Source organism: Erythrolamprus reginae, chromosome 9 (assembly GCF_031021105.1).
Source record: "Erythrolamprus reginae isolate rEryReg1 chromosome 9, rEryReg1.hap1, whole genome shotgun sequence".
NCBI classification, from domain to species: domain Eukaryota; kingdom Metazoa; phylum Chordata; class Lepidosauria; order Squamata; family Dipsadidae; genus Erythrolamprus; species Erythrolamprus reginae.
The window spans coordinates 17,758,604-17,785,061 of NC_091958.1; the positions used below are offsets into that span (position 1 = coordinate 17,758,604).

Consider the following 26,458-nt stretch of genomic DNA (forward strand, 5'->3'; position numbering starts at 1 on the left):
TATACTATATATATATAATCCATTTAAAAATGTAATTTGTAGCTCAGGGGAGATGTGATGGATTGCATAGTTTAGTGATGTGTGAACAACTGGAGAAGGGTGTCATCTAAGGCAGTGTTTCCCAACCTTGGCAACTTGAAGATATCTGGACTTCAACTCCCAGAATTCCCCAGCCAGCTTTTGCTGGCTGCAAAATTCTGGGAATTGAAGTCCAAATATCTTCAAGTTGCCTAGGTTGGGAAACACTGATCTAAGGAAAAGAAACAAATCCTAATTCACACATTAAAAGCCATAGCTTCGTGTCAGTTAAGTTTAATTTTTTTAAAAAATATATTATATTTTCCTTCCCAAATATGCTTGTTGAAGAAGCAACTGGACTTTCTGGGTTTTTTTTTTCTTTGAAGATGTTTTGCTTCTCATCCAAGAAGCTTCTTTGGCTCTGATTAGATGGTGGGGAATGGAAGGATTTGTACTCCTTGCAGACAGATGGACATTTACATTCTTTAGTGCATAATTAAGTTTACCTGGAGGTTTATCTGTGTCATCAGGTTCACTTGAGTGGTGCAAAGTGGTATGGAGCCTTCTTGGAACTCTTGAAGGGAATGTGTTGTAGATTGGAGACACACACACACACACATATATATGTAGATTGTTCTGAGTTCGGGTTTTGCCCTGTGTAATATTTTGCATGTTTATGCGACGTTTCGGTGAAATCACATCCACCATCATCAGGCTGAAGTTTCCAAGCTTCGTGCTGTTGTAAAATGGAATGTTTGCAACTATATATATATATATATATAACTATAGATAGATAGATAGATAGATAGATAGATAGATATATTCGTAGATTTTCAGGGGTACAGGTATGACGGACTTGGTATATTCGGGTTTCTTCCCGTATAGGATTTGGAAATTTCTGGCGACGTTTCGATGAGGTCCCACTCATCATCTTCAGGCTGGTGTTTCTGTCCTTGTTCTAAGGCGAACACTGCGAGACCTAAGCTGCCTTCCTTCTATAAATACTGGTGGCTGGGTGTGGTTTGATGGCTCAGCAATTGCCTGCTGTGTAGAAACTTCCTGGTGAGTCAGTCGGGTAACATCTGGGGTCGTTGATGTAGATGAAGTATGCTGATTAGTTAATGGTTGTTGATTAGGCGTGATATCCTGGGTAGTTGGAGCTTGCAGACTACTTGATTGTTTTGCAATATGTGTTCTGAGTCTAGTTTCTGTTTTTATGACTGGGTTACATTTGAGGGCTGGTTTTCAGATGTTTGGTAGGCGGGAGGTATCATCCCGCTTATTCATATTTTGGGGATGTTTTTCTATCTCGATGGCTTCCATTATTATTATTTTGCTGTAGTGTTCTGTTTTCTCCCATGAGATTCCTAGAGAGGCCCCACGGAGGCTTCTCCCCACCTTTTCCTGCCCTGTTTCCTCCCAGGAGATTCCTAGAGAGGCCCCACAAAGGCTTCTCCTTGCCTTTTCCGGTCCTGTTTCCTCTCAGGAGATTCCTAGAGAGGCCCCACAGAGGCTTCTCCCCACCTTTTCCAGCCCTGTTTCCACCAAGGAGATTCCTAGAGAGGACCTACATAAGCTTCTCCCCACCTTTTCCAGCCCTGTTTCCTCCCAGGAGATTCCTAGAAAGGCCCCATGGAGGCTTCCCCACGCCTTTTCCGGTTACAGTTTTGGAGGCTCGGGTTTGTAAGTGGAAAATGGTTCTTGAGAAGAGACAAAAAAATCTTGAACACCCAGTTCTTATCTAGAAAAGTTTGTAAGTAGAGGTGTTTGTAGATAGAGGGTACCACTGTATTCTCCATGGTGTGTGGGTTTTAAAAAATATGATTATACCTTTCAACACTTCTTTCTGGAATTGAAGGTTGGATATTTTCCACACTTCCAACCTTGTGATTGGTTTCTTTCAAAACTTTGGTGACTAATTGTTCTTGGATTTAGTTTTTCTCCTTTCACCATTCTTCTTCTTCTTTAAGAAAAGAATACTTGTGTATGCATTTATACACAAACCCCACCCTGCACTTAGAGTCCAGGAGGGTATTTCGTCTTCAGCAAAAGTTAATCATTTTCTTCATATGCAGCAGGCTTTAAAAATCCCAGATACAATATTTTATTTCTTCCCAAGCCGTAGCTGTTTATCTCAGTCACCTAGTAGCATGCCCTCTCTGGTTGGCATTGCTGAGATACAGTGATTTACAGTATCAATATTGTGATTCGTGTCTCAGCGGGGAAAAAGCTGAAAGGCTGGGAAAGTTCAGATTTGGTTGTAAAGCTTTAATTTGCATCAATACAAAACAGCATTTTGGTGGAAAGGAATAAAAAGGCAAGGAGGTAGAGATACATTCAAATCCATTAACTGGAGAAATATGTCTCACCACCGACTCCTTCCAAACTCAGTTTTCACATCCCGCCACCACTGAAGCAGTTTCAAAAGGTATTCAGTATTCTTTCCTTCTTTCCTTCTTTCTTTCTTTCCTTCTTTCTTTCTTTCCTTCTTTCTTTCTTTCTTTCCTTCTTTCCTTCTTTCTTTCCTTCTTTCCTTCTTTCCTTTTTCCTTCTTTCTTTCTTTCTTTCTTTCCTTCTTTCCTTCTTTCCTTCTTTCCTTTCTTTCCTTCTTTCTTTCTTTCTTTCTTTCTTTCTTTTGACTTCTATGCCACCCAATCCTGAAGGACCCAGGGCATCTTATAACAGTATAAAAATTACAAAGGCAGTAAAAAGAAGTCAAATATAACAACTAAACTATAACAGCTTAATTAAAAAACCATAGTCCCATTAACATGCATACATAACATTCGTACAATATGGCCAGGATAGTTGTTAAATTCATGGGCCTGAGGCCTGCCGGCAAAGCCAGGTCTTAGTGGCCTTACGAAAAACCAATAGGGTGGGAGCAGTACGGACCCCTGGGGGCGGGGGAGTTGGTTCCATAGAGCTGGGGCAACAACAGAGAAGGCCCTCCCCCAGGCCCCCGCCCACCTGCATTTCTTGGGCGACGGGACCCGGAGGAGGCCAACCCTGTGTGTTCTTATAGGTCTCTGGGAGATGTGTGGCAGGAGACGGTCCCGTAAATAGTCTGGCCCTGAGCTATATAGGACTTTATAGGTGATGACCATAGTAAGCTGTTCTTTCCACCTCCTCTCTTATCCATTTGATAAAATGTTCCTTCGTATGTTACTTAAAATTATTTATTTATTTATTAATCAGATATCTGTGCCGTCCTTCTCCTGGGATTCAGGGCAGCTCGCAGTAAACAAGTACTAACGTGAAGAAATATAATATTAAAAATACTCTACAAATCACTATACTGAAACACATAGAAATCTAAATTCTAAACCCCCCATATATTTAAAACCCATCATCCATGTTCATCCTATCATTCTTCACTCATAGGCTTTGGTAGATGTTGTGACCCCAGGCCTGTCAGCAGAGATGCATTTTCAAGGCCTTATGAAAGACTGGGAGGGTGAGGGCAGTACGGAGTTGATTCCAGATGGCTGGGGCCACCACAGAAAAGGAACCCCACAAAGGAGGGACCTAGGAGTCGACCTAAATGTTTAATGATACCCTCATTAAAAAGAATAGTAAGGTAAAAGTACCCTCGCACATGCGTGCTAGTCATTTTCTCCTCTAGGGGGCAGTGCTCATCTATTTTTGAAGGCCAAAGAGCTAGTGCTGGCCATTTACTCATGTGGCCAGCATGACTAAATGTCAAAGGGACATAGAATGCTGTTACCTTCTCAACAAAATGGTCCTTATTTTTCTACTTGCATTTTTAATGTACTTTCAAACTGCTACATTGGCAGAAGCTGGGACAAATAACGAGAGCTCACCCCGTTACGTGGCACTAGGGATTCAAACTGCCAAAGTACCAACCTGATTGACAAGCTCAGTGTTTTAGCCCCTGAGCCACTGCTTCCATTTAAAAAGAATAGTCATATAATTATCAAAACCATTGTATGTGATATATGTTGGTCTGAAATCAGAGGAAGAATGGCTTTTTTTTTCTTCCTGGCAACCTGTAAACTGTTTTTTTGTTTGTTTTTTAAAAAAATTCTAAATACAGTGATACCTTGTCTTACAAACTTAATTGGTTCCGGGACGAGGTTCTTAAGGTGAAAAGTTTGTAAGACGAAACAATGTTTCCCATAGGAATCAATGGAAAAGGGATTAATGCGTGCAAGCCCAAAATTCACCCCTTTTGTCAGCTGAAGCGCCCATTTTTGTGCTACTGGGATTCCCCTGAGGTTCCCCTCCATAGGAAATCCCACCTCTGGACTTTTGTGTTTTTCCGATGCTGCGGGAGAATCCCAGGAGGGGAATCCCAGCATCGCAAAAACAAGTGCTTTGCTGACAACGGAAGTCCAGAGGTGGGGTTTCCCATGGAGAGGAGCCTCGGGGAATCCCAGCAGCGCAAAAATGGGTGCTTCACTGGCAACGGAAATCTGGAGGCGGGGCATCCCAGCGGTGGCGGTGGGTTTGTAAGGTGAAAATAGTTTGTAAGAAGAGGCAAAAAAATCTTAAACCCCAGGTTTGTATCTTGAAAAGTTTGTATGATGAGGCGTTTGTAAGATGAGGTATCACTGTACATTTAATACATTTTGATCTCACAAAGAGCTTGTTAAAAATCAATGTCGAAAATTTCAAAAATCTCCAGTTTCATTTCTGTTTAAAGAGCTATGGGAATTATAACTTGAAATTTGTTTAAGGAAGGGTTTCTTTATATTTCTAAATAAAATTGATTAAAAATATGACTTTTTGCTCCAGATGTAAATCAGAGTTCATCATTTTAATGGAAAGATTGCCTATTTAACATTCATTTGTTCCTATGATCTTTCTAAATATGCATTCTTTAATCTTTTCAAAATCTATCCGATGGGGCTTAAGTTGAGCAGAAGGGAATCCTATTTTGTTTTGTCTTCAGAAAGCTTGCAGTTTAAGTGGTATGCTTAACAATAATTTTTTTGTGAATATTTGGAAATTTCATTCATCTATCCCTTCTCATGGGATGTTCAGGACAATGCCAAATTCTTTATATATGGATAGCTCAGGGATCATAAGACATATGATTGCATTGGGCATTTCTGATTTTGTGAAATACCGTATTTTGGGAGTATAAGAGGCACCTTAGTTTTTAGGAAGGAAAATAGGGAAAAGAATCTGCTTAGAATAGAATAGAATACTTCACTGGCCATGTGAGATTGGACACACAAGGAATTTGTCTTGGTGCATTGCTCTCAGTGTACATAAAAGAAAATATAGATTTGTCAAAAATCATGTGGCACAACACTTAATGATTGCCATAGAGTATTCCATGTAATATTCCATATAATACCAGGTATTCATCTGCTTAACGTCCTTAGGCTGGTCAGCTCCAGCACATTATTTTATCCTCTGGTTAGGGCTTTAAAAAATCTTATTTGGAGAGAGTAACAATGAGAGAGCTTGCAAGCCATTAAGAGCTGGAGAAAACATTAGCACCTGGAAAGAAACATTTGGAGCAAGTAGAGTAATGGAAAAAAACCAGCAAAGACTTAGACCTTGGGAAACATTCTTTACAGAGAGTAACAATGAAAGAGCTTGCAAGTGGGTAAGAGCTGGGAACATTGTTAGCACCTTGGTAGGGCTGGAAAGAAACCTATTCGGAGTAAGTTAGAGCAATGAAAAAACCCCTGCAAAGACTTGGGGCTTGGAAAATATTCTTTGCAGAGAGTAACAAAGAAAGAACCTGCAAGGTAAGAGCTGGGAAGATCATTAGCAGCTAGTTAAGGGCTAGGGGGGAAAAGCCTACATTCAGAGTACTAAAACACAGCTGAATTTTCAGCCTCTTTTAGGGGGGGGATGGTGCATCTTATACTCTGAAAAATGTGGTAGATGGATCTTTTGATCTTTTCCATTATCCCCGGGGATTCCTCGGGTTCACTGTTGTGACCCTTGTTGTTCTCTTTATAAACCTTTCTGCCAGGCTCCTTGGTTTCATTTTTCAGTTCAATTATTGCATCTAGATTGATGGTTTTCAGATTTATTCTTTTGTCACTCTCTGAATGATTTGGCATATGCATCTCTTTTCAACGTCTAAGCAGAATTTCTGATTGAATGGCCTTAAATAGAACATGGGAGCAAACAGAAGACAGACAGTATTGTAGTCCATCTTGGTTCTATCATCTCTTTTCCTCCACTTTTCTTTATCCCTTCGATTCAAGGCTTCGGCTACAGGTTTCTTTTAAAGTATTCCATTCCTAAATGAAAAGTGCTAATTTCCATTTCATGAATATTCAAAGAATCCATAAGCTCCTCACTTCCAAGATGGTTAAGCAGTTGGTTCATGCCCTGGTTATCTCTCTCTTGAATTATTATGGAAGTTGTTGGCTGAATTACCCAAGACTCGTGCCAACATTTGATCTCTGTACAGATTGCTGCTATTTGTACAGCAAGCTGTGCTAGAAGGTAGGCAGGACCTTCCTTCTTTCTTATCTACCTCTTCCTATTGCCTGGCATAACATTGCTACAGTTGACCCAAAGTATTTTGTACAAGGGTCTGCCAGTAATGGGCTGCTGCCCCCATTGGGGTGGGACGCAGTGGGAGTAGTAAGCTTTTGCACTATTTATTGAATACTTAATAGGTTTTTTTAATTGTCCTTCCTTCTCTAATACCTTGGTATGATCCTTAATTACATTTATTCATTCATTCATTCATTCATTCATTCATTTATTTATTAGATTTGTATGCCGCCCCTCTCCGTAGACTCGGGGCGGCTCACAATAATAACAAGAACAATGTAAGAACAAATCTAATAATTTAAAAAACGCTAAAAAACACATTATTAAAAGCAAACATACACACAAACATACCATGTATAAACTGTATAAGTCCGGGGGAGATGTCTCAGTTCCCCCATGCCTGACGGCAGAGATGGATCTTAAGAACTTTACAAAAGGCAAGGAGGGTGGGGGCAGTTCTAATCTCTGGGGGGAACTGGTTCCAGAGGGTCAGGAAAGAGGAAACAATTAAATAGTATGTTTTTACCCTTACACGCTTTAATCATTTAAATCATTATCCAGAACTGAAGTTTTAGAGAAATTAAAGAAAATGGAGCTACTTGCCTAACCTGTTATCATACTGAACTTTGTAGGTTCACTACAAAACCTTAAAAGGTTACTGTGCTCCTCAACCAATAATGCTGACTATCATTTGTCTTTTTTGTGACTATTCAAATAATGTGACTTAATCAACTGAAAGAGAGCCCAAGCACCTATTTGAAAACTGTTCTTGGTCGCTAAGCCACTGCCACCCAGTCACATGACCTTTAAGCCACCCCTGGTCACATGATTATCAAGCCACTCCCACCTGGTCACATGGCCGGCAAGCCACTTCTACCCATGCAATAAGCCACACCCACAGTGTGGCAGTAAAAATTTTGGCAGCCCATCACTGGGGTCTATCCAGAAATTTAAAAGAGCTTCTGGTGGTTCATAAATTCACAAATTCACAACCCTTTTCCATGTTCTCTTTCCTGCCCTTAACTTCTTTTCTTTCGTATTTTATATTTTATATAATAACATAAAAATTTAAAAACAAAACTTGGTATGGGCCGTTCCATGAGATAGCTCATGTTAATTAATAGCGGCATGGTAAGGAAGAATATTGTATAGATGCAAATGAGTGTGATGTTTGGAGTTGTCACGCTTTAGAATGATGCTAAATATGCTTCTGTATTCAAGTTCTCCATTAGGATTTAGTAGAACCATAAAAGCTGTGGTTACTGGTACTATATCATTTTTTCCTCTCCAGTCATTTTTGCTTCCTGCTTTTCTCTTTTGCTCTCTGCATGGCCTGTCAAAAAAAAATCTGAAGGTTTAATTTCCCAGTTTGGTTTCTTTTACAAGTAATGCATTAATAAAACAATTCCATGAAAATGGACTGGCGTAAAAGCTTTCTTGAAGAATTTTCAGAGAGTTCTAAATCACCATTTTGTTTAATGCACCGTTTGAACACTTCACTACTGAGATTTCTTGCTTTGTCAAATTGGCTTTCTGTGTTTAGGCTGGATAATGCACCTGTACTTTCTCATTGTCAGATCAAAGTTGTTTTGTGAGACACCAATGAGATCAGTTCATAAAATGGTCATTTTTCAGCTTTTAAAAGTATTTTTTTACACATAAAAAAGGTGCTTAAAAAAAACCAGCTATTGTCTTCAGAATTGGTTTACACCATACAGATATGACATATTTACCTAATTACTGTAAAGTCATTTATGTTGGAGTGCTTGCTGCATCTTTAAAACACAGAGACATGTAGAAAACAACCTTCCTTCTTAATGTATTGACAGAATTATCAGCAGTGGGGATGAAATACAACAAGAACTGTCCAATAAAAGTGATGGATCATATACTTAATTTGTGATTCCCAGTAGTTTTTGAAAGACTGATCTTAGTGATGGCTCCTAACCTTCGGGCTGAAAGCATACAGCTAATTACTCCGTGGCCTATAATTCTGCTCTCTGATCCCTCAGTCCACCTTTATTTATTTATTTATTGGGCCTTATGAATTACACTCATTATCAAGCTCAGTGAAATCCACGGGGGCTGCAAAGCTGCTATTCAACCCAAGACGGATTGGTCAGTATATGAGAGCAGTGCTAATCGGATCAGGCAAAAGGGTTTAAATTGAATAATTTAATGTGGATCTTTATTCTCTAGGTTTTCCATCGATCGGAACACTGACCTTGAGAGACAATTCAACATTAATACTCAAGACGGAAAGATAACGTTGGCCACACCGCTGGACAGAGAAACTAGCACATGGCATAACATAACCATTGTAGCAATGGAAGAAAGTAAGTGATGGTCCATTTTCTTTTCTTTTTTTAATTTTGCCTATTTGGTCTTTGACCGCTCTGTTGTCTGTTTCCTATTATCTTGGAAAGGTTCAATAAGATGAAGCCACCAGAAATCGTAATTTATCAGTTAATCTTCCCAAACACAGGGTAGAAGGAGAGAGAAAGAGAGAGAAAGGGAAATAATTGTTTATGCTGAGTAATCTGCATGTATTCTTGTTTATTGTGATTGTTTTTAATCAGATATGCCACCAGAGTAAAATTATACCAGCCGGGAATGAAATAGCATGGGAAATGCTCCAAGTAATGTTTTTAATGAATACACTGTGGCAGCATGTGTGATATGACATTTTTATGGCATGTAGATGTCTCTTCTTTCTCTCTCTCCCCTTGAAAATAACACCTAAATGCTTAGACCAGCCTTATTTTCCTTTCAAACCATGAGATATAAACATTATACAAAATTTAACATCCTCCTGAAAAAACATATTGCCAGAAATCCCTTCACTTAGCTATTTTGTTCAGTTTCCTAAATAGCATTGGCTAATCTAACTTCCCTTTCAAGGTTTTGCCAAATAAATGGATACATTTTCAAATCAGAAATGAGTGTTGGCAATGGAGTGATTTTACCAGGTTTATGTACTCTAGGTCTAGAAATATATACAGTGATACCTCGTCTTACAAACGCCTCGTCATACAAACTTTTCGAGATACAAACCCGGTGTTTAAGATTTTTTTGCCTCTTCTTACAAACTATTTTCACCTTACAAACCCACCACCGCCTCTGGGATGCCCCGCCTCCAGACTTCCGTTGCCAGCGAAGCACCCGTTTTTGTGCTGCTGGGATTCCCCTGAGGCTCCCCTCCATGGGAAGCCCCACCTCCAGACTTCTGTGTTTTTGTGATGCTGCACGGAAATCCCAGCAGGGGAATCCCAGCAGCGCAAAAACAGGTGCTTCGCTGGCAACGGAAGTCCGGAGGTGGGGTTTCCCATGGAGGGGAGCCTCAGGGGAATCCCAGCAGCACAAAAATGGGCGCTTCGGCTGGCAAAAGGGGTGAATTTTGGGCTTGCACACATTAATCACTTTTCCATTGATTCCTATGGAAAACATTGTTTCGTCTTACAAACTTTTCACCTTAAGAACCTCGTCCCGGAACCAATTAAGTTTGTAAGACAAGGTATCACTGTATTTTCCAACTTTAGTTCTAAAATCCTGGCTTCAATATTAATGAAGCACATAGCAAATCCTGTCCTTACTTGTTCTGATTATGTTACCTAATTGGGTGATGAAGCAGGTTGAACAACCAACCTTAGGAAGTATCAAAAACACTACATTGAATTGGTTTAAAATATATTTATTGAGTTTTAAAGGAGTATTTTTCAATACAAAATTAATGTAAAGGAAATGAAGGTGTAATGGGTCTACTATAATAATTCCAAGCCAAAAAAATGATGCAAACAATTCAGACTGATGATGTAGGAGATACATAATGAATTGCAAAGTGACTCAAAATCATTGACTGAGATGGGCAGCTATCAAAAAAATTGAACAAGTAAATAAATTACTGAAAAAAGTCTGATGGATACATCAGTGTATACAACAATACAATATATCCAGTTTGCACAATAAAACTCAGTAAATATTAGTACTTCTGGCGACTTCTTTGAAAAGAGCATATGCACCAATGACAAATTCCTTTTGTGTCCAATCACAGTTCACCAATAAAGAATTCTATTCTGTTCTGTTTTGTTCTGTTCCATTCTATCTCATTCCATCCCATTCCATTCTATTCTACTCTATTCTATTCTGGCACTAAACAGACCTAATTCCAGCTAAATGGTCTTGATGTTTGCCACACAATTCTGAGCCATTAAATAATATAAGGTAGATTTTTTTATTTGGTTTGTTTTCATGGCAGAAAGAGGTCCTGAAACTTGTTTCCTGGTTTGCAACGTTTAAATACAAATTTAAATACACTTTGCATCATAAAAGACTCATTAAAAAAATACAGACAGATTTCTTTGTAACCTCATAAGGCTGTTGTAAGGAATGTTCAGCAAGTTCTGTGAATCCAGAAAATACTGATTTTCAAAAATGCTAAGGAGTGAATTCCTAGCGCAAGTCAGATCTCTTCTGGAAAAGAAAGTAGTTTGTGATGTTTGAGATACAATTAACAACCCTATTGCAAACCCAGTTCATATCCAGAACACCTGTCCTGTTCTGTGGAGCATTTGCAGCAGGTCGTATAGGAAATAAGTTATATTTGTCTATAATGGCGGCAAAAAGATAAATAAATCAGAAGGCTGACTAACACACTTCATAGAAAGCATAAGACACATCTTAACTGGATTCACAGAGTGGTAAAATTTAAGAAGAGGAAAGGTGGGGAAGTAAGAAAGATAGCTACTTTTGCAGATAAAGGTTACACGTGAAACAGATTCCAAACGCTTTACTGATTAGCAATTAGATTAGCTCTCTACGTGGGGCTGCCTTCGAAGAGTGTTTGGAGACTGAAAACTGTAAAAAATGCAGCTGCGCGAGCTATTGTGGAGCTCCCGAGATCTGCCCACATCTCAACATCACTCCGTGAGCTGCAGTGGTTGCCTATTGGTCTCCGGGCACAATTCAAAGATCTGGTTATGACCTACAAAGCCCTACATGGCTTAAGACCAGATGACCTACGGGACTATCTCCTGCCTCATGCACCCCAGGATTGGTCAGGTCCCACAGAATTGGCCTAGGGGAAGAGCCTTCTCTGTGGTGGCCCCGGCCCTCTGGAACAAACTCCCTCTGGAGATATGTACAGCCCGCTCCATCCTGATCTTTCGTAAAGCCCTGAAGACCTAGCTCTGCCAGTGGGCATGGAGACTGTGAGAGACAAGATTATCACTGGCTGATGTTGTAACTGATTGAATTGAAAGAATGGCAATGACTGCATATGGGGTTTTTATGATTTTATAAATAATTATTTTTAACAATAATTAGATTTCTTTTTATATATTGTTTTTCATTATATTGTACGCCGCCGAGTCGCTTCGAGAAGGGTGGCATAGAAATCTAATTAATGAATAAATTAAATAAATAAATAAATTGCAATGTACAGTGGTACCTCTACTTACGAACTTATTTTGTTCCGTGGCCAGGTTCTTAAGTAGAAAAGTTTGTAAGAAGAAGCTATTTTTCCCATAGGAATCAATGTAAAAGCAAATAATGCGTGCGATTGGGGAAACCACAGGGAGGGTGGAGGCCCTCCTCCCAGGAGATTCCTAGAGAGACCCCACGGAGACTTCTCCCTGCCTTTTCTGGCCCTGTTTCCTCCCAGGAGATTCCTAGAGAGGCCCCACGGAGACTTCTCCCTGCCTTTTCTGGCCCTGTTTCCTCCCAGGAGATTCCTAGAGAGGCCCCACAGAGGCTTCTCCCTGCCTTTTCCGGTTACAGTTTTGGAGGCTCATGTTTGTAAGTAGAAAACAGTTCTTGAGAAGAAGCAAAAAATATCTTGAACACCTGGTTCTTATCTAGAAAGGTTCGTAAGTAGAGCCATTTGTAGGTAGAGGTACCACTGTATTAAAATAAATTCTGTTTCTTAAGCCTTTTTGAGACATTTAGATGTTTCTTGCTTGGTAGTATTAAAGTCCCAATTTCCTAAAATCTCTTTGAGTCCTGAGCGGTTGAATTGCTCCGATGTTATGGTGCCCGTTTTATGAGTTGTGATGTCAATCTTGTGTCTGTTAATTATTTTATGGAAAGACTATCCTGTTTATCCTCTGTAGAATCTAGGAGGATCATTACTGGAAGATGGTGGCAAATGTCACATTGGAGGAAGAGCTTGCGAAGATGTTTCTAGTCTTGTGTAGAGGTTTTATGGGTCATGATCTTGGTATAGATATGAATAGATACCTAGTTTGTTGCAAAAGAGATACCTAGTTTGTTGAGGAACTGGCTCCCCTCTTGGTATTACTGACCTGTTGTGTTCTGTTGCTTGTAAGAGTTCAGGTTGAGCAATGAACTGTATGTTAGCATGGATCTGCAATGCCCAAGAAAGTGTAGTGTAGTTGTCCAGTATGGGTTATATAGCTTATTAATAATGAATCGTGAGTGCATTTGAGATTATTGACAATCTGGAGATGAGGAAGAGGATCCTTGAAAAATTGTAATTTAGAGACCAAGATGCACAAAGAGACACATGCATGTTATGTATGAGCCGGGGTGGCACAGCAGGTAGAGTGCAGTACTGCAGTCCACTGAAGCTGACTGTAGATCTGTAGGTCAGTGGTTCAAATCTCATCACCGGCTCAAGGTTGACTCAGCCTTTCATCCTTCCGAGGTGGGTAAAATGAGGACCCGGATTGTGGGTGCAATATGCTGGCTCTGTTAAAAAATGCTATTGCTACCATGTTGTAAGCCGCCCTGAGTCTAAGGAGAAGGGTGGCATAAAAATTGAATGAATGAATGAATGAATGAATGAATGAATGAATGAATAGTATGGTCTTCTTCTGGACACACATGATCTGTTTTCCTTTTTTTATTTTTTCCCTGCCTTTCAAATTACAAGTCTCCTAGAGTTGTGTTGATTCTCTAATACTATGATTAAAGTATCTACACTTAAAGAAATATGATTAGTGTGAAAGAAATTAAGAATTGAGAATGCAAATGACCTTTAGAAGAATATTGTCCAATGAATCAGTATACAGTATACAGATATAATGTCTCTTATTATCCCAAAAGAAGATTATTTCACAAAATGGATGGATGATTGCATGATAGATAGGAGTCTAAATATATATTAGCACATACATTTCGTTTGTGTCCCTTAGTATACTCTTATTATGATGAATCAGGTTCTTGGAAGAGACATGTCCATTTATCAAGAACTTTGGATTTACCATTCTGGGAGTTTTGCTAAAAAGTGGTTCTTGAAAATGTGCATGTATACCAGGCATGAAAAGTTAAGTAGGTGACATGTATCAGCTTTCAAACTTTGGGCTTTTTTAAATTAAAATTTAGAAATATTAAACAATGTGATCAAGATTTAATTTATTAAAAATTGAGTCATAGCATCTTTTATATGTATGAAGTTATCATTGCATTCTTATATTTGAATTAGGTTATATAGTTTGCTCTGACTTTTTTTGTAATTTGTTTTGATTTAAATCTCATGTTTTGTTTTGCTTTATTTTCTTTTATGGTTGTATAATAGCAATTAAAACTAATTAAAAACTCACATTATTATATACATAATATAGTACATCCCACAAAGATACCATTTCCTCTCCTTTTCGCAAAACAGAATAATCTAATTTTTTGAACAAGAAATCACAGTCTTCCAGAAACTGAGAATTCAAACCAGAGAGAGAAGAGCGTTTAAAAAGGCTGGTGGCAAATGAGGTCATAGAAGGATCTTACAGAACAGGCAAAACATGAAAGTTTATTTTCAGTTGGAAAAATTGTGACCTTTGCAGAACAGAAGAAAAATGAACTGTGTAGACCTTTTAGACATTAGGGAAATAGCAGTTTGAACAGATGCCATCACCTTCTTGATTCTTTCTGTATGGAACAAAAAGTTGTTAGACTGAACTGTGATTCTATACTCCCCCACAATAAAGCCAACCACGTCCATATTGGGCAAATAAGAAATTCTCTCCCTCTCCCTCCCCCCCCCCTCATCTATCCATTGATCCATCTATTCATCTATCCATCCATCCGTCCATGTGTTAAATCCATATGTCTGTCAATTTATTTTGCGTATTAGTTTGTCAAATATGTACAAGATAGCAGGTATAAATATGAACATGGACATGAATGAAGGAAATGAATACAAATAATTGGAGGCAGTAGGACAGGGACAGTAGGCACGCTGGTGCACTTTTGCACACCCTCTTTACGGAATGGGTTGAAGTCCATTGTAGACAGTTTAAGGTTCAAGCTCTCATGGTTTGAGGATGGAACAACAGAGTTGAGTAGAGCATTCCAGGCATTGACCATTGTTGTTGAAGTTGTTTTTTCTACAGTTGAGTTTGGAGCGGTTTACATTGAATTTGTATTGCTTGTTTGCCCGTGTATTATTGAGGTTGAAGCTGAAGACATCTATCTATCTATCTATCTATCTATCTATCTATCTATCTATCTATCTATCTATCTATCTATCTATCTATCTATCTATCTATCTATCCATCCATCCATTATCATCTATCTATCTATCTATCTATCTATCTATCTATCTATCTATCTATCTATCTATCTATCTATCTATCTATCTATCTATCTTTCAATCAATCACAATAAATTACAAATGTGACCAGGCAGTTTTCTGTTTTCTTGTTCCGTTGTTTGTTTTGGGGTTTTTACTTATTGCAAACATGTAAAATAAAACAAGAGTGGTACTAATAATTAAAGCCAACGGTTCAAAGCAACAATCATTCAAATAAAGAAAGCAAAAGCACATTAGCAACAGCAGGGGTTGTTAACAAAGAAACGCAAAGCATGGGGGAGAAATCCTGTTTCATTAAAGTAAGATAGACATCATGCATTTCTTTTAAAGGCTTTCGTAAATTAAAATAAAGGTTCAAGTGCTATTGAAAAGATGACAACTTCATTACCGAATGAATTTTCTCTAGCAAGCAGCCCGCAATGACACTTATTTAAAGAGACACTTTCTACTTAAGATGGAGGACCTGAAATTAAAGTCAAGATTAGCTATTGGAAGTAAGCATAGATACATTTTTTGTTAGGCGCACGAAACCAGGAGTTATTATACAGCTCAGAAATTACTGTGGTTTCATTCCATTCAACCTATGCACAAGAATCTGATCTCCTGGTTTCGTGCGCCTAACAAAAACGTATCTATAAAATACAGGAAATAGTATAAGGGCAGACTAGATGGACCTTGAGGTCTTTTTCTGCCGTCAGTCTTCTATGTTTCTATGTTTCTATTAATGGTCAAGGCAAATTGGTGCCAGATCAGTGGACCTAAAGGGGGACTGGGCTTTTGTCTCTTTAAGGGGTGCCAGACTGATGATGCATTTGACCCTACCCTCTGGCTCAGCCTAGTGGTCTCCTTTGTCTTCTCCCACATTTTACTTTGCTTATTTAAATTCAAGTTCTTTTAGACCTACTGATGTAGAAATGTGTGGATCTTCAGCTCTTACATTTATTCTAGAGTGGTTCATAGAACCTTTTCCTCCAAGATTTTCAATTTGCCAGTCTCATGACGTAGACTTAAGATGGGTCCTAAATTATTTACTCCTAATTATTTATTCCCAAGGTTGAGTGATGCCAGAACCTGGGTTTTGCAGGTCCTAGCCCAGTGATGGCAAACCTTTTTTTCTCTCGGGTGCAGAGAGAGAGAGAGAGAGAGAGAGAGAGAGAGAGAGAGAGAATGTAAACAATACAACAACGAATCTAATCAGTTAAAAATTACATACTAAAAACCCACTATATTAAAATCAATCATTTTATTTATTTATTTATTTATTTATTTATTTATTTATTTATTTATTTATTTATTTATTTATTGGATTTATATGCCGCCCCTCTCCGCAGACTCGGGGCGGCTAACAACAATGATAAAAAACAACATGTAACAATCCAATTTAATAAAACAACTAAAAACCCTTATTATAAAAACCAAACATACACACAAACATACCATACATAACTTGTAATGGCCTAGGGGAAGGGATATCCTAACTCCCCCATGCCTGCAGACAAAGGTGGGTCTTGAGTAATTTGCAAAAGACAAGGAGGGTGGGGGCTGTTCTAATCTCTGGGGGGAGTTGATTCCAGAGGGCCGGGGCCGCCACAGAGAAGGGGCCCGCCAAATGACATTGTTTGGTCGAGGGGACCCGGAGAAGGCCAACTCTGTGGGACCTTATCGGCCGCTGGGATTTGTGCGGTAGAAGGCGGTTCCGGATGCCATGTAGGGCTTTAAAGGTCATTACCAACACTTTGAATTGTGACCGGAAACCAATTGGCAGCCAGTGCAGGCCACGGAGTGTTGCAGAAACGTGGGCGAATCTAGGAAGCCCAACGATGGCTCTCACAGCCGCATTCTGCACGATCTGAAGTTTCCGAACACTTTTCAAAGGTAGCCCCATGTAGAGAGCGTTGCAGTAATCGAACCTCGAGGTGATGAGGGCATGAGTGACTGTGAGCAATGACTCCCTGTCCAAAATCATGGACACAGGTCTGCCAGCAAAGCCAGGTTTTCAGGGCTTTCCACAAAATCAGTAGGGTGCAGGCAGTAGTTGGTTCCAGAGAGTTGGTGTCACCATTGCCTGGCCAGCCGACACTGCTTAGTTGATGGGAGCTAAAGAAAGCCAACCCTGTGGGCTCTAATCAGTCTATGGGAGCTTTGTGACAAAATTGATGTTTATTTTTATCACATTCAATTGTTTGCATTTTTTAAAAAAATTCAAAGGAATTGTAGCCAGTTTAATTTAGAGCTGGCCTCAATGTCTGACAATTACACGGATAGACACATACAAGGGTTCTTGGCTATAGCTTTGAAGCTGTATGCTTTTTTTCTACTTTCAGGACAATAATTTTAAGCTCCAAGTCTTGGGAATTCCTTGGCTATCTCTTCTCCAAATTTGAATCACATCTGGTTAGTATTAATAATCCCACTGGATGATAGTAAGAATACGCTGCTTCTGAATCCAACAGAAGGAATTTAGAAATACAATTGATCTTAGACTTTTTTTTTAGATAATCCCCACCAACTTGCATCAATGCAGCATTTATCACCATAGAAAGCCTATTCCTAGTAGAATTGCAATGAAACAAAGACCAAACTGTGTAGCATTCTGTGGGGAAGAAAAACTTGGCTTAGTAGAAATGATTAGGAAAAAGAAAATTAATGTTAGAGAAATAAAATATGTCCTCCTCCCTCTCCCCCTCCCCCCTCTCTCTCCCTCCCTCTCTCTCTCTGCATGAAAACTATGTAAGAGAAATAGAATACATTCTGCTTGCCACATATGTGAGAAACATAATGATTGAAACAGATAAATGGTAATCTCCAGAAATTATCATTGAATATTTGTCAAGGGTTTTACGGTAATTACTGGAAAAGTGGGTGGATCTCTATTTGGAGCCTGGGAGTCAATTTCATGTTTGTCACAAATCAATTTTCTGCTCCTAAACTATATGGACTTTCCAAGACAGAATAAGCCTTGAAATTATTCCAAAGAATTAGAGGCACTGAGATTTCGGTCCCCCAAATCATTGAACAGGGGAAAAAAATCCTTCTAGATGCAAGCAGCCCCTGCATCTTTTAAAGAAAATTTGTGTGTGTGGTTTTAATTAATTGGGCAACAATAATACATTTGAAATAGATTGGGCAAAAGGGACCAACATTCCCTACAAAAGGTTTTTAACAACATCTTCTTTCAGAAAAAGAGTTATTGCAGAAGACACAGCGGCTATAATTTCTACTAGGACAGACACCTCTTCTGTCATCTTGTTTCTCATAGATTTCCCTAAGGATAATATTTTCAAAAGACTACAAATGGATAGCTTACTTTTTGAATTGTCCTCTGCTTGTTCACAAGCATAAACCCACTCTAATACAACTCTCTTGCAACTGTGATCCTTAGATCTTATGACTTCTGGAGAAGGGGAAAAAATCTGGGATGGTCCATTCAATACCTGTAACTAGTGATGGGCAAACTGAACTCGCACAATTCGGGTCTGTACCGAATTTTGCGGTATTCAGTATGCCGAACCCGAACCCGAAATTTTTTGAAACTTCGGGCAAAGTTCGGGGTCATGTTCGGTGCTCGGAGCTTTGATGTCACCGGCAGGTTGCTAAGGATGCTAAGGTGATCACTTCCTGGATTCCATGGAATCCAGGAAGTGATCACCTTGGCGTCCTTAGCAACCTGCCGGTGACATCAAAGCTCCTCTCCCGGAATCTCTTCGTGGGAGGGATTCCCCAGCTCCTTCAAAGGGAGGTCTTCACATAAAAATAAACATGTTCGGTTCGGGTTCGGCCGAATTTTCCATAAAGTTCATCACTACATGTAACCAGTGGTGGGCCTGATCCTAAACAGTGGGGAACGTGGTTCCGGTGGCGGCAATGTAGCACATAGCCTAGCTCCGGTGGCAATGCTGGGCGTGCAAGTGCCACTGGCACATCCCAGGACCTACACCTGCCCTGCCCCACCACGAGCACTGCCTTCCCCCACCGCAAGCCCTTCATTCTCCCACTGTGAGCACTGTCTTCCCCTGCCGTTCATCCCTCGCTTGCCTCTCTCGATGGCTTATCCGTGGAGGATTATCTGATTGTTGTGTTTTGTGCCTGCCTTGCTGACTTCGACCTTTGTGTACTGATTTTTCCCCGCTTTGAAACTAAACCAGAGCAAAGTGTGTTTCACTTTGTGAAAGAAGAAGGATTGTGAATTGCCTCACAGCTGCAAGCTAAGTATCACAGAACTGATAAGGGACTTGTACAAATTACCAGGTTGTTTGGAGACGAGTGCTCTTTGCTATACAAAAAGAGGGCTTAGTTTATTTGGATTTTCGGTATAAAGAACATTGTTTTGAATTTTCAAACGTGTGTGTGTGTGTGAAATTTGTATCTGTGAATTTTCGGGAGGAGTCTACCAGAGACCTTGACAGAACACTAAGGAGCATGAAAAGGCTTTGGTATATAATATTTACTTATTTATTTATTTATTTATTTATTTATTTATTTATTCATTCATTCATTCATTCATTCATTCATTCATTCAATTTTTTTATGTCACCCTTCTCCTTAGACTCAGGGTGGCTTACAACATGTTAGCAATAGCACTTTTTAAAGAGCCAGCCTATTGCCCCCAATAATCTGGGTCCTCATTTTACCCACCTTGGAAGGATGGAAGGCTGAGTCAACCTTGAGCTGGTGATGAGATTTGAACCGCTGACCTGCTGATCTAACAGTCAGCTTTAGCAGCCTGCGGTACTGCACTCTGTTATGTTCCAGGTTTAGGATTTGTGAATAACTGCAATATGATGTGTAGCTTTCAGTCAAGCAATTTGCCAGTAAAATATAAAGTCAGTTCAACCCTTGTACAATATGCTACTCCAATATATGGAATACAATTTTCCCTTTTTCCTTCCCTTTTCTTTATTTTACCATTACTTGGTAAGAAACAAAGCAAAAACCATATTGATACCACAGATTTAATTTCACTTCAGTGGGCTAAGTAGATACTTTATAGAAAAATCAGCTACTGAGTTTCATCAAGATGGAATCGTGGAAATGATTAATGCCATTATTGATTTGTTTTCTTCTCTCTCGCTTTTAATGCTGCTCCACGCTTGGTGATAGAGAGTCCGTTGTGAGTCAGGGGCAATATTAAATTAAGGCATAGAGTAAATCAGAATCAAGCCACTCTTCAGGTCTAGAAATGTACAGTTCAATCTTAGAGTACATATTAAAGGAATGAAATTGGTTTCCTGGGATTGGTCTTTGCTCTTGACATTCAGGAACGGGAAATGTTTCCTTTAACTGTAAGTGTGCAACTCAGAAGTAACAAACATCGTATAGAAAGTCGAACTTAAAGACTTTGTAGTTGTTTCGTACTTTATCCACGTAAAGTATTCTTTGCGAAACGGGTTGGCTATTTTTGTGTTCTAACATGTAATAGAGAATTTGAGCGAAAGTCAACTTTATCCTGGAAGCCAATTCTCCTGTAGGAAAATTCAAAGCCAAATCAATATGCAGCTGCGAGAGCAGTCATGGGCTTACCTAGGTATGCCCATGTTTCATCATCACTCCGCAGTCTGCATTGGCTGCCGATCAGTTTCCGGTCACAATTCAAAGTGTTGGTTATGACCTTTAAAGCCCTTCATGGCATTGGACCAGAATATATCCGAGACCGCCTCCTGCCGCACGAATCCCAGCGACCGATTACGTCCCACAGAGTGGGCCTTCTCTGGGTCCCATCAACTAAACAATGTCGGTTGGCGGGCCCCAGGGGAAGAGCCTTCTCTGTGGCGGCACCGGCCCTCTGGAACCAACTCCCCCCGGAGATTAGGACTGCCCCTACTCTTCCTGCCTTCCGTAAACTCCTTAAAACCCACCTTTGCCGTCAGGCATGGGGGAATTGAAACATCTCCCCCTGGGCATGTTTAATTTATGCATGGTATGTCTGTGTGTTAGCATATGGGGTTTTTTAAATATTTAAATATTTTTAAATTTGTCTGTTTACTTATGATTTGTTTCTACATGTTGTGAGCCGCCCCGAGTCTTCGGAGAAGGGCGGCATACAAATCTAAGTAATAAATAAATAAATAAATAAAATTATGACATCAGAGAGGGTGAGTGTTCTGCAGTAGCATCTTATGGAAAATATTTACTTATTTATTCGACTTCTATGCCTCCCAATCCCGAAGGACTCAGGGAGGCTTACAATAATAATACAAATAGAAATACAAATAGATACAAAGCTATAAAAAGAAGTTGAATATAGTCTAAACTAAGTAAAACCCCGTATTTAAAAGAAACCCCATTAATATAAAGAAGTCATATCCCATACATATATACCATTCATGCAGTCTGGCCCTGTTAGTTGTTAGTTCATGCCCTCCCCCCAAGGCCTGCCGGCAGAGCCAGGTCTTTGTGGCCTTACGGAAGTAGGGTGGGAGCAGTACGGACATAGAAGGGGTAGTTGGTTCCATAGAGCCGCGGCGGCCACAGAGAAGGTCCCACCAACCTGCATTGCTTTGTCGCCAGAACCTGAAGGAGAGAAGTGATAAAGAAGAATCCAGAAGAAGAAAAAAATAGTCATTTACACCAGGGGTCTCCAAACTTGGAAACTTTAAGACTTGTGGACTTCAATTACCAGAATTCCTTAGCCAGCTTTGAAGTCCACAAGTCTTAAAGTTTATTTATTTATTTATTTATTTATTGTTAGAGTTGAAAGGGACCATGAAGGCCATCGAGTTCAAACCCCTGCCCAAGCAGGAACCCTATAGTACACCAGTCAAGTGGCAATTCAATATTCTCTTAAAAATGTCCAGAGTGTTGGAGTTCACAACGTCCGCTGGTAGGTTGTTCCATTGTTTGATCGCTCTGACCGTCAGGAAGTTCCTCCTTATCTCCATGTTGAATCTCTCCTTGGTCAGCTTCCAGCCGTTGTTCCTCGTCCGGCCCTCTGGTGCCCTGAAGAATAAAGTGATCCCCTCCTCTCTGTGACATCCCCTCATATACTTGTAGACTGCTATCATGTCCGCTCTGGCCCTCCTTTTCTCTAGGCTATCCATGCCCAGTTCCCTCAGTCTCTCTTCGTAAGTCTTGGTTTCCAATCCCTTAGTCATCTTGGTTGCTCTTTTTTGCACCTTCTCCAGAGTTTCAATGTCTCTTTTGAAGTGTGGTGACCAGAACTGAATACCGTACTCCAGGTTTGGTCGGACCAGGGCGTAGTATAGTGGTATTAAGACTTCCCTGGTCTTGGAGTGTATTCCCCTGTTGATGCAGCTTAGGATTGTGTTGGCTTTTTTAGCTGCTGCTGCACATTGTTGGCTCATGTTTAGTTGATTGTCCACCAAGACTCCGAGGTCTCTTTCGCAATCGCTGCTGCTAAGAGGGGTTTCTCCCAGGTTGTATGGGTATCCAGGGTTTTTTCTGCCCAGGTGAAGGGCTTTGCTCTTGTTGCCAGACCCCTGATTTATACGGTTACACAACAGGACTAGGCTGTGTAAGGAATGGATCAACTTGTAGCCCTCATTTTGATGTTACAAAATGTGTGTGGTCGGAGGCTGTCATCCAAATGTCCTATAAGCATGACATCACAATCACACACCAATGGGACCAAGTTTACAGCAAGTTGCTGATATTGCCATCCAGAACTCCCTTTGCAGAGTTCTCAGCCCAAATTTAAAGACCTAATGAAAAGGGGGAAAAAATTCAAATATACCGTAAGATCTAGCAATCCTTTCCCTGCAGCTTGGGGAAAAAAAGATGCAGACTTCCAACAGGAAAGAAGAAAAGAATAGGTGAGAATACTTCAAGCCTGCCAACTGCACGGCTTCCAGGGGATTATACTTCAGGCTTTCAAGTCCTTTGACAGAAAATAGATTGTGCAACCGTGCTATACAAGCTGCTCTGGAAATTGATCTCACCCAGTTACAGTGGCATTTTCTTGCCATGATCTCCCTGGACCATCTCTGAGAAAGGAGAATTGTCAGGGGATGAACATGGGGATTCTGTGAATTGAATTACGCCTGAAGCATGTGACTCTGCCTCATAGGATGCAATCTAGAAAGAAGACAATCTATTTCATGTCTTAGAACAGTGATGGCAAACCTGTTTTTCCTCAGTTGCCGAAAGAGTGTGGGCACAGGCTATCACATATGCGTGAGTGCCCACACCCATAATTCAATGCCTGGGGAGGGGAGAAAACAGCTCCCCTCCCCAGAGGCCCCCTGGAGGCTGGAAACGGCCTGTTTCCCAACTTCTGATGGGGCCAATACAGTCGTGGTTTGCCCTCCCCAGGCTCTGTTGTGGTTAGCTCTGGCCCAGCTCCCGCCCCAAGGACTGTGGATGTGGGGGAGACATCCACATGCTGCAGGCCTGTTTTGCCCCTGGTGGAATCTGCTGATGAAGGCTCCTCTGACCAAGAAGACATGAGTGACAGGGAGGAGGAGAGTGTGGCAGACAGCTCAGAAGGAGATCAATTATCTAGCTCCTCCTTGGATTCAGAACAAGAGTTAATGATACAGCCTCGCATGCGGAGAGCGATGCATAGGCAGCAACAACTGAGAGATTAATATCAAAGAAAATGAGGACCCCTGTGGTTGGGTGGGGCTGTGGTAATTAGTGAGGCTGCTATAAATAGCAGCCTGTGGGTTTGGCCATTGTGGAGGATTATCTGATCGTTGTGTTTCGTGCCTGCTTTACTGACTTTGACCTTTTGTGTGCTGATTTTTCCCCGCTTTGAAACTAAACCAGAGCAAAGTGTGTTTCACTTTGTGAAAGAAGAAGGACTGTGAATTGCCTCACAGCTGCAAGCTAAGTATCACAGAACTGATAAGGGGGTTTGTTTGGAGACAGTGCTCTTTGCTATACCAAAAGAGGGCTTAGTTTATGTGAATTTTCATTATAAAGAACATTGTTTTGAATTTTCAAACGTGTATGTGTGTCTGAAATTTGTACTTGTGAATTTTTGGGAGGATTCTACCAGACAGCCCGACAGAACAGGCTCCAAAGGCTTCCCTGGAGCCGTGGGAGAGTAAAAACGCCCTCTCCCATCCCCCCAGGGGGCTCTCCAGAAGCTAAAGATGCCCTCCCAGAGCCTCTGTGTGAGCCAAAAATCAGCTGGCCGGCATACACATGCATGTTGGAGCTGAGCTAGGGCAACAGCTCGCTTGCCAGCAGATATGGCTCCGCATGCCATCTGTGGCACCCATGCCATAGGTTCGCCATCACTGTCTTAGAACCTGCACTTCTCAGTCCCTGAAAGAACCCCCTAACTTGTGATCCCAAAATAATGTCACTGCAACTGGATTTAAGGGTAAAGAAGCAAGAGAAGGAAAATGCCAGATTGCAGGGCTCATAAAGGAATTGTGGCCTCTTCCAGAATCAGAATTGTAACTGGGAGAGGGTCTGTCTACTTTGAGTTAAAGAAGCCACCCTAGAGTGAATTGGTTGCAGGCAGTGATGGGCTCCTATGGGTACTTTCAGGTACACAGAACCGGAAGAAAAATTTTGGTCAGGTACGCAGAACTGGTAGAAAAAAATTTTTTCCCCCCTTCTGGGTATGTTTTTCCTATCATAGTAAATGAGGTTGAATATGTGCATGCATGTTTGTGTGTACATACACATACAGTTTATATAGAAGATAAAGTATATTTTTGTGTGCCTATGTGCAATATGTATGTACACATACGACATTTATTTATTTACTTGTTTACTTATTTATTAGATTTGCATACAATATATTTTCAGTAATAGTAAATTGTATCTCTTTGAGGCGAGGAGAGGCCAGGCACCATAACCCTTAACCACTTTTAAGTCAGTCACATGACTTTTACGTCACTCCCAGTCACATGATTGTCAAGCCACTCACACCTGGTCACATGGCTGGCAAGCCACACCCACAAAATAAGCCATGCCCACAATGTGGCAGTAAACCATTTTGCAGCTCTTCATTGGTTGCAGGAAACCCCTGTTTGTACTCCTATGCACAATACTCTGTGTTGGCTTTGTTCAACTATATTTCTGTGCCTCAGCCTCAAGTTCAATTCCACTGAATCCTTGGAATCATTATATTATTTTCATCATTACAAGCGTGGACTGGACTTATCCCAAAAGTGTTTTTCAAAAGACAACTGGACTTTCTTGGCTTTTTCCGTTGAGAATATTTTGCTTCTCATCCAAGAAGCTTCTTCAAGAAAACTCAGAAAGTCTGATTTAACTTTTGAAAAGCACCTTTGGGACAGCCATGACCCGGATGATTGAGAATCTCCATAGACATGGACTTGATTTCTAAAAAAATTTGCTGTCACCTTACCATTATAAATATTTAGGAACTCTTCCCTGGACCAGTGTTCCCTCTAACTTTTTTGGGGGGTGGGCGGAAAAGTATAGTGTCTGAGCGGCAGTCCCTTCGGGACTGGGTGGCACAGAAATAATAAATAAATAAATAAATAAACAAACAAACAAACAAACAAATAAAAAACCCACCCTGTTTTGCCTCAGAGAATTTTAAAATAAAATACTGTACTGTGTGTCTATAACAGTGAGCTCATAATAGGGCAACTCTATCAATATCAAAATGCCACTTAAATAGTTGAGCTAGTTTCAAACTAGATTTTGATTTTCTTTCTCTCTTCCTTACTCCCATTCTTTTTCTTTCTCTTTTCCTTCCTCTCTTTTTTCTATATGTTTCTCTCTCTTCCTCTCTTCCTCTCTTCCTCTCTCTCTCCTTCCCGCTCACTCTTTCCCTCTCGGCTTCTGGGCAGGTTTGGAAAACTCTGAGTTGATGATGATTTTTAAGTGAGCGATTGCTCACTGCTCAGCTTAGAGGGAACACAGCCCTGGACTCTGCTGCTTGTTTGCTTTTTCAATAGAATACAGTGGTACCTCATCTTACGAATGCCTCTTCTAACGAACGTTTCAAGATACGAACCCGGGGTTTAAGATTTTTTTGCCTCTGCTTCCGAACTATTTTCACCTTACGAACCCAAGCCGCTGCTGCTGGGATGAAAGGGTTTCTTTCCCCCCCTTTTTTTGAAGAAAGAAAAGGGAGGGGCGGCTTGGAGGGGGAAAGATTTTGCATTAACAAAAGTAGGAGAACAGCGTGCTTGCAGGCACTGAAAGGGTGTCTTTTGAAGAAAGAAAAGGGAGGGGCGGCTTGGAGGGGGAAAGATTTTGCATTAACAAAAGTAGGAGAACAGCGTGCTTGCAGGCACTGAAAAGGTGTCTTTTGAAGAAAGAAAAGGGAGGGGCGGCTTGGAGGAGGAAAGACTTTGCAGAGAACAGCATGCTTGCAGAGGCACTGAAAGTGTCTTTTGAAGAAAGAAAAGGGAGGGGCGTCCCCCTTGCCTTTCTTCCTTCCTACTCACCCTTTAGCCTAGCCTTGCTTCTTCCACCCGCCTCCCTTCTAAAGTTTGGGATTTTCCTGAAGGA

General features: G+C 40.5%; 1 protein-coding gene across 7 annotated transcripts in view; it reads left to right on the forward strand.

Annotated features, from left to right (window-relative positions):
- Window positions 1-26,458, forward strand: part of LOC139171918 (cadherin-8) — a 292,669-nt gene that overhangs the window by 200,585 nt on the left and 65,626 nt on the right. For 6 of the 7 annotated variants that reach the window (XM_070760413.1, XM_070760417.1, XM_070760418.1 and 3 more), the window contains exon 7: window positions 8,710-8,846. In XM_070760413.1, coding sequence (XP_070616514.1) covers window positions 8,710-8,846 — 137 coding nt within the window. Of the gene's footprint in view, window positions 1-8,709; window positions 8,847-26,458 lie in introns of those variants that run through there. The other variant, XM_070760420.1, reaches the window with a different exon arrangement.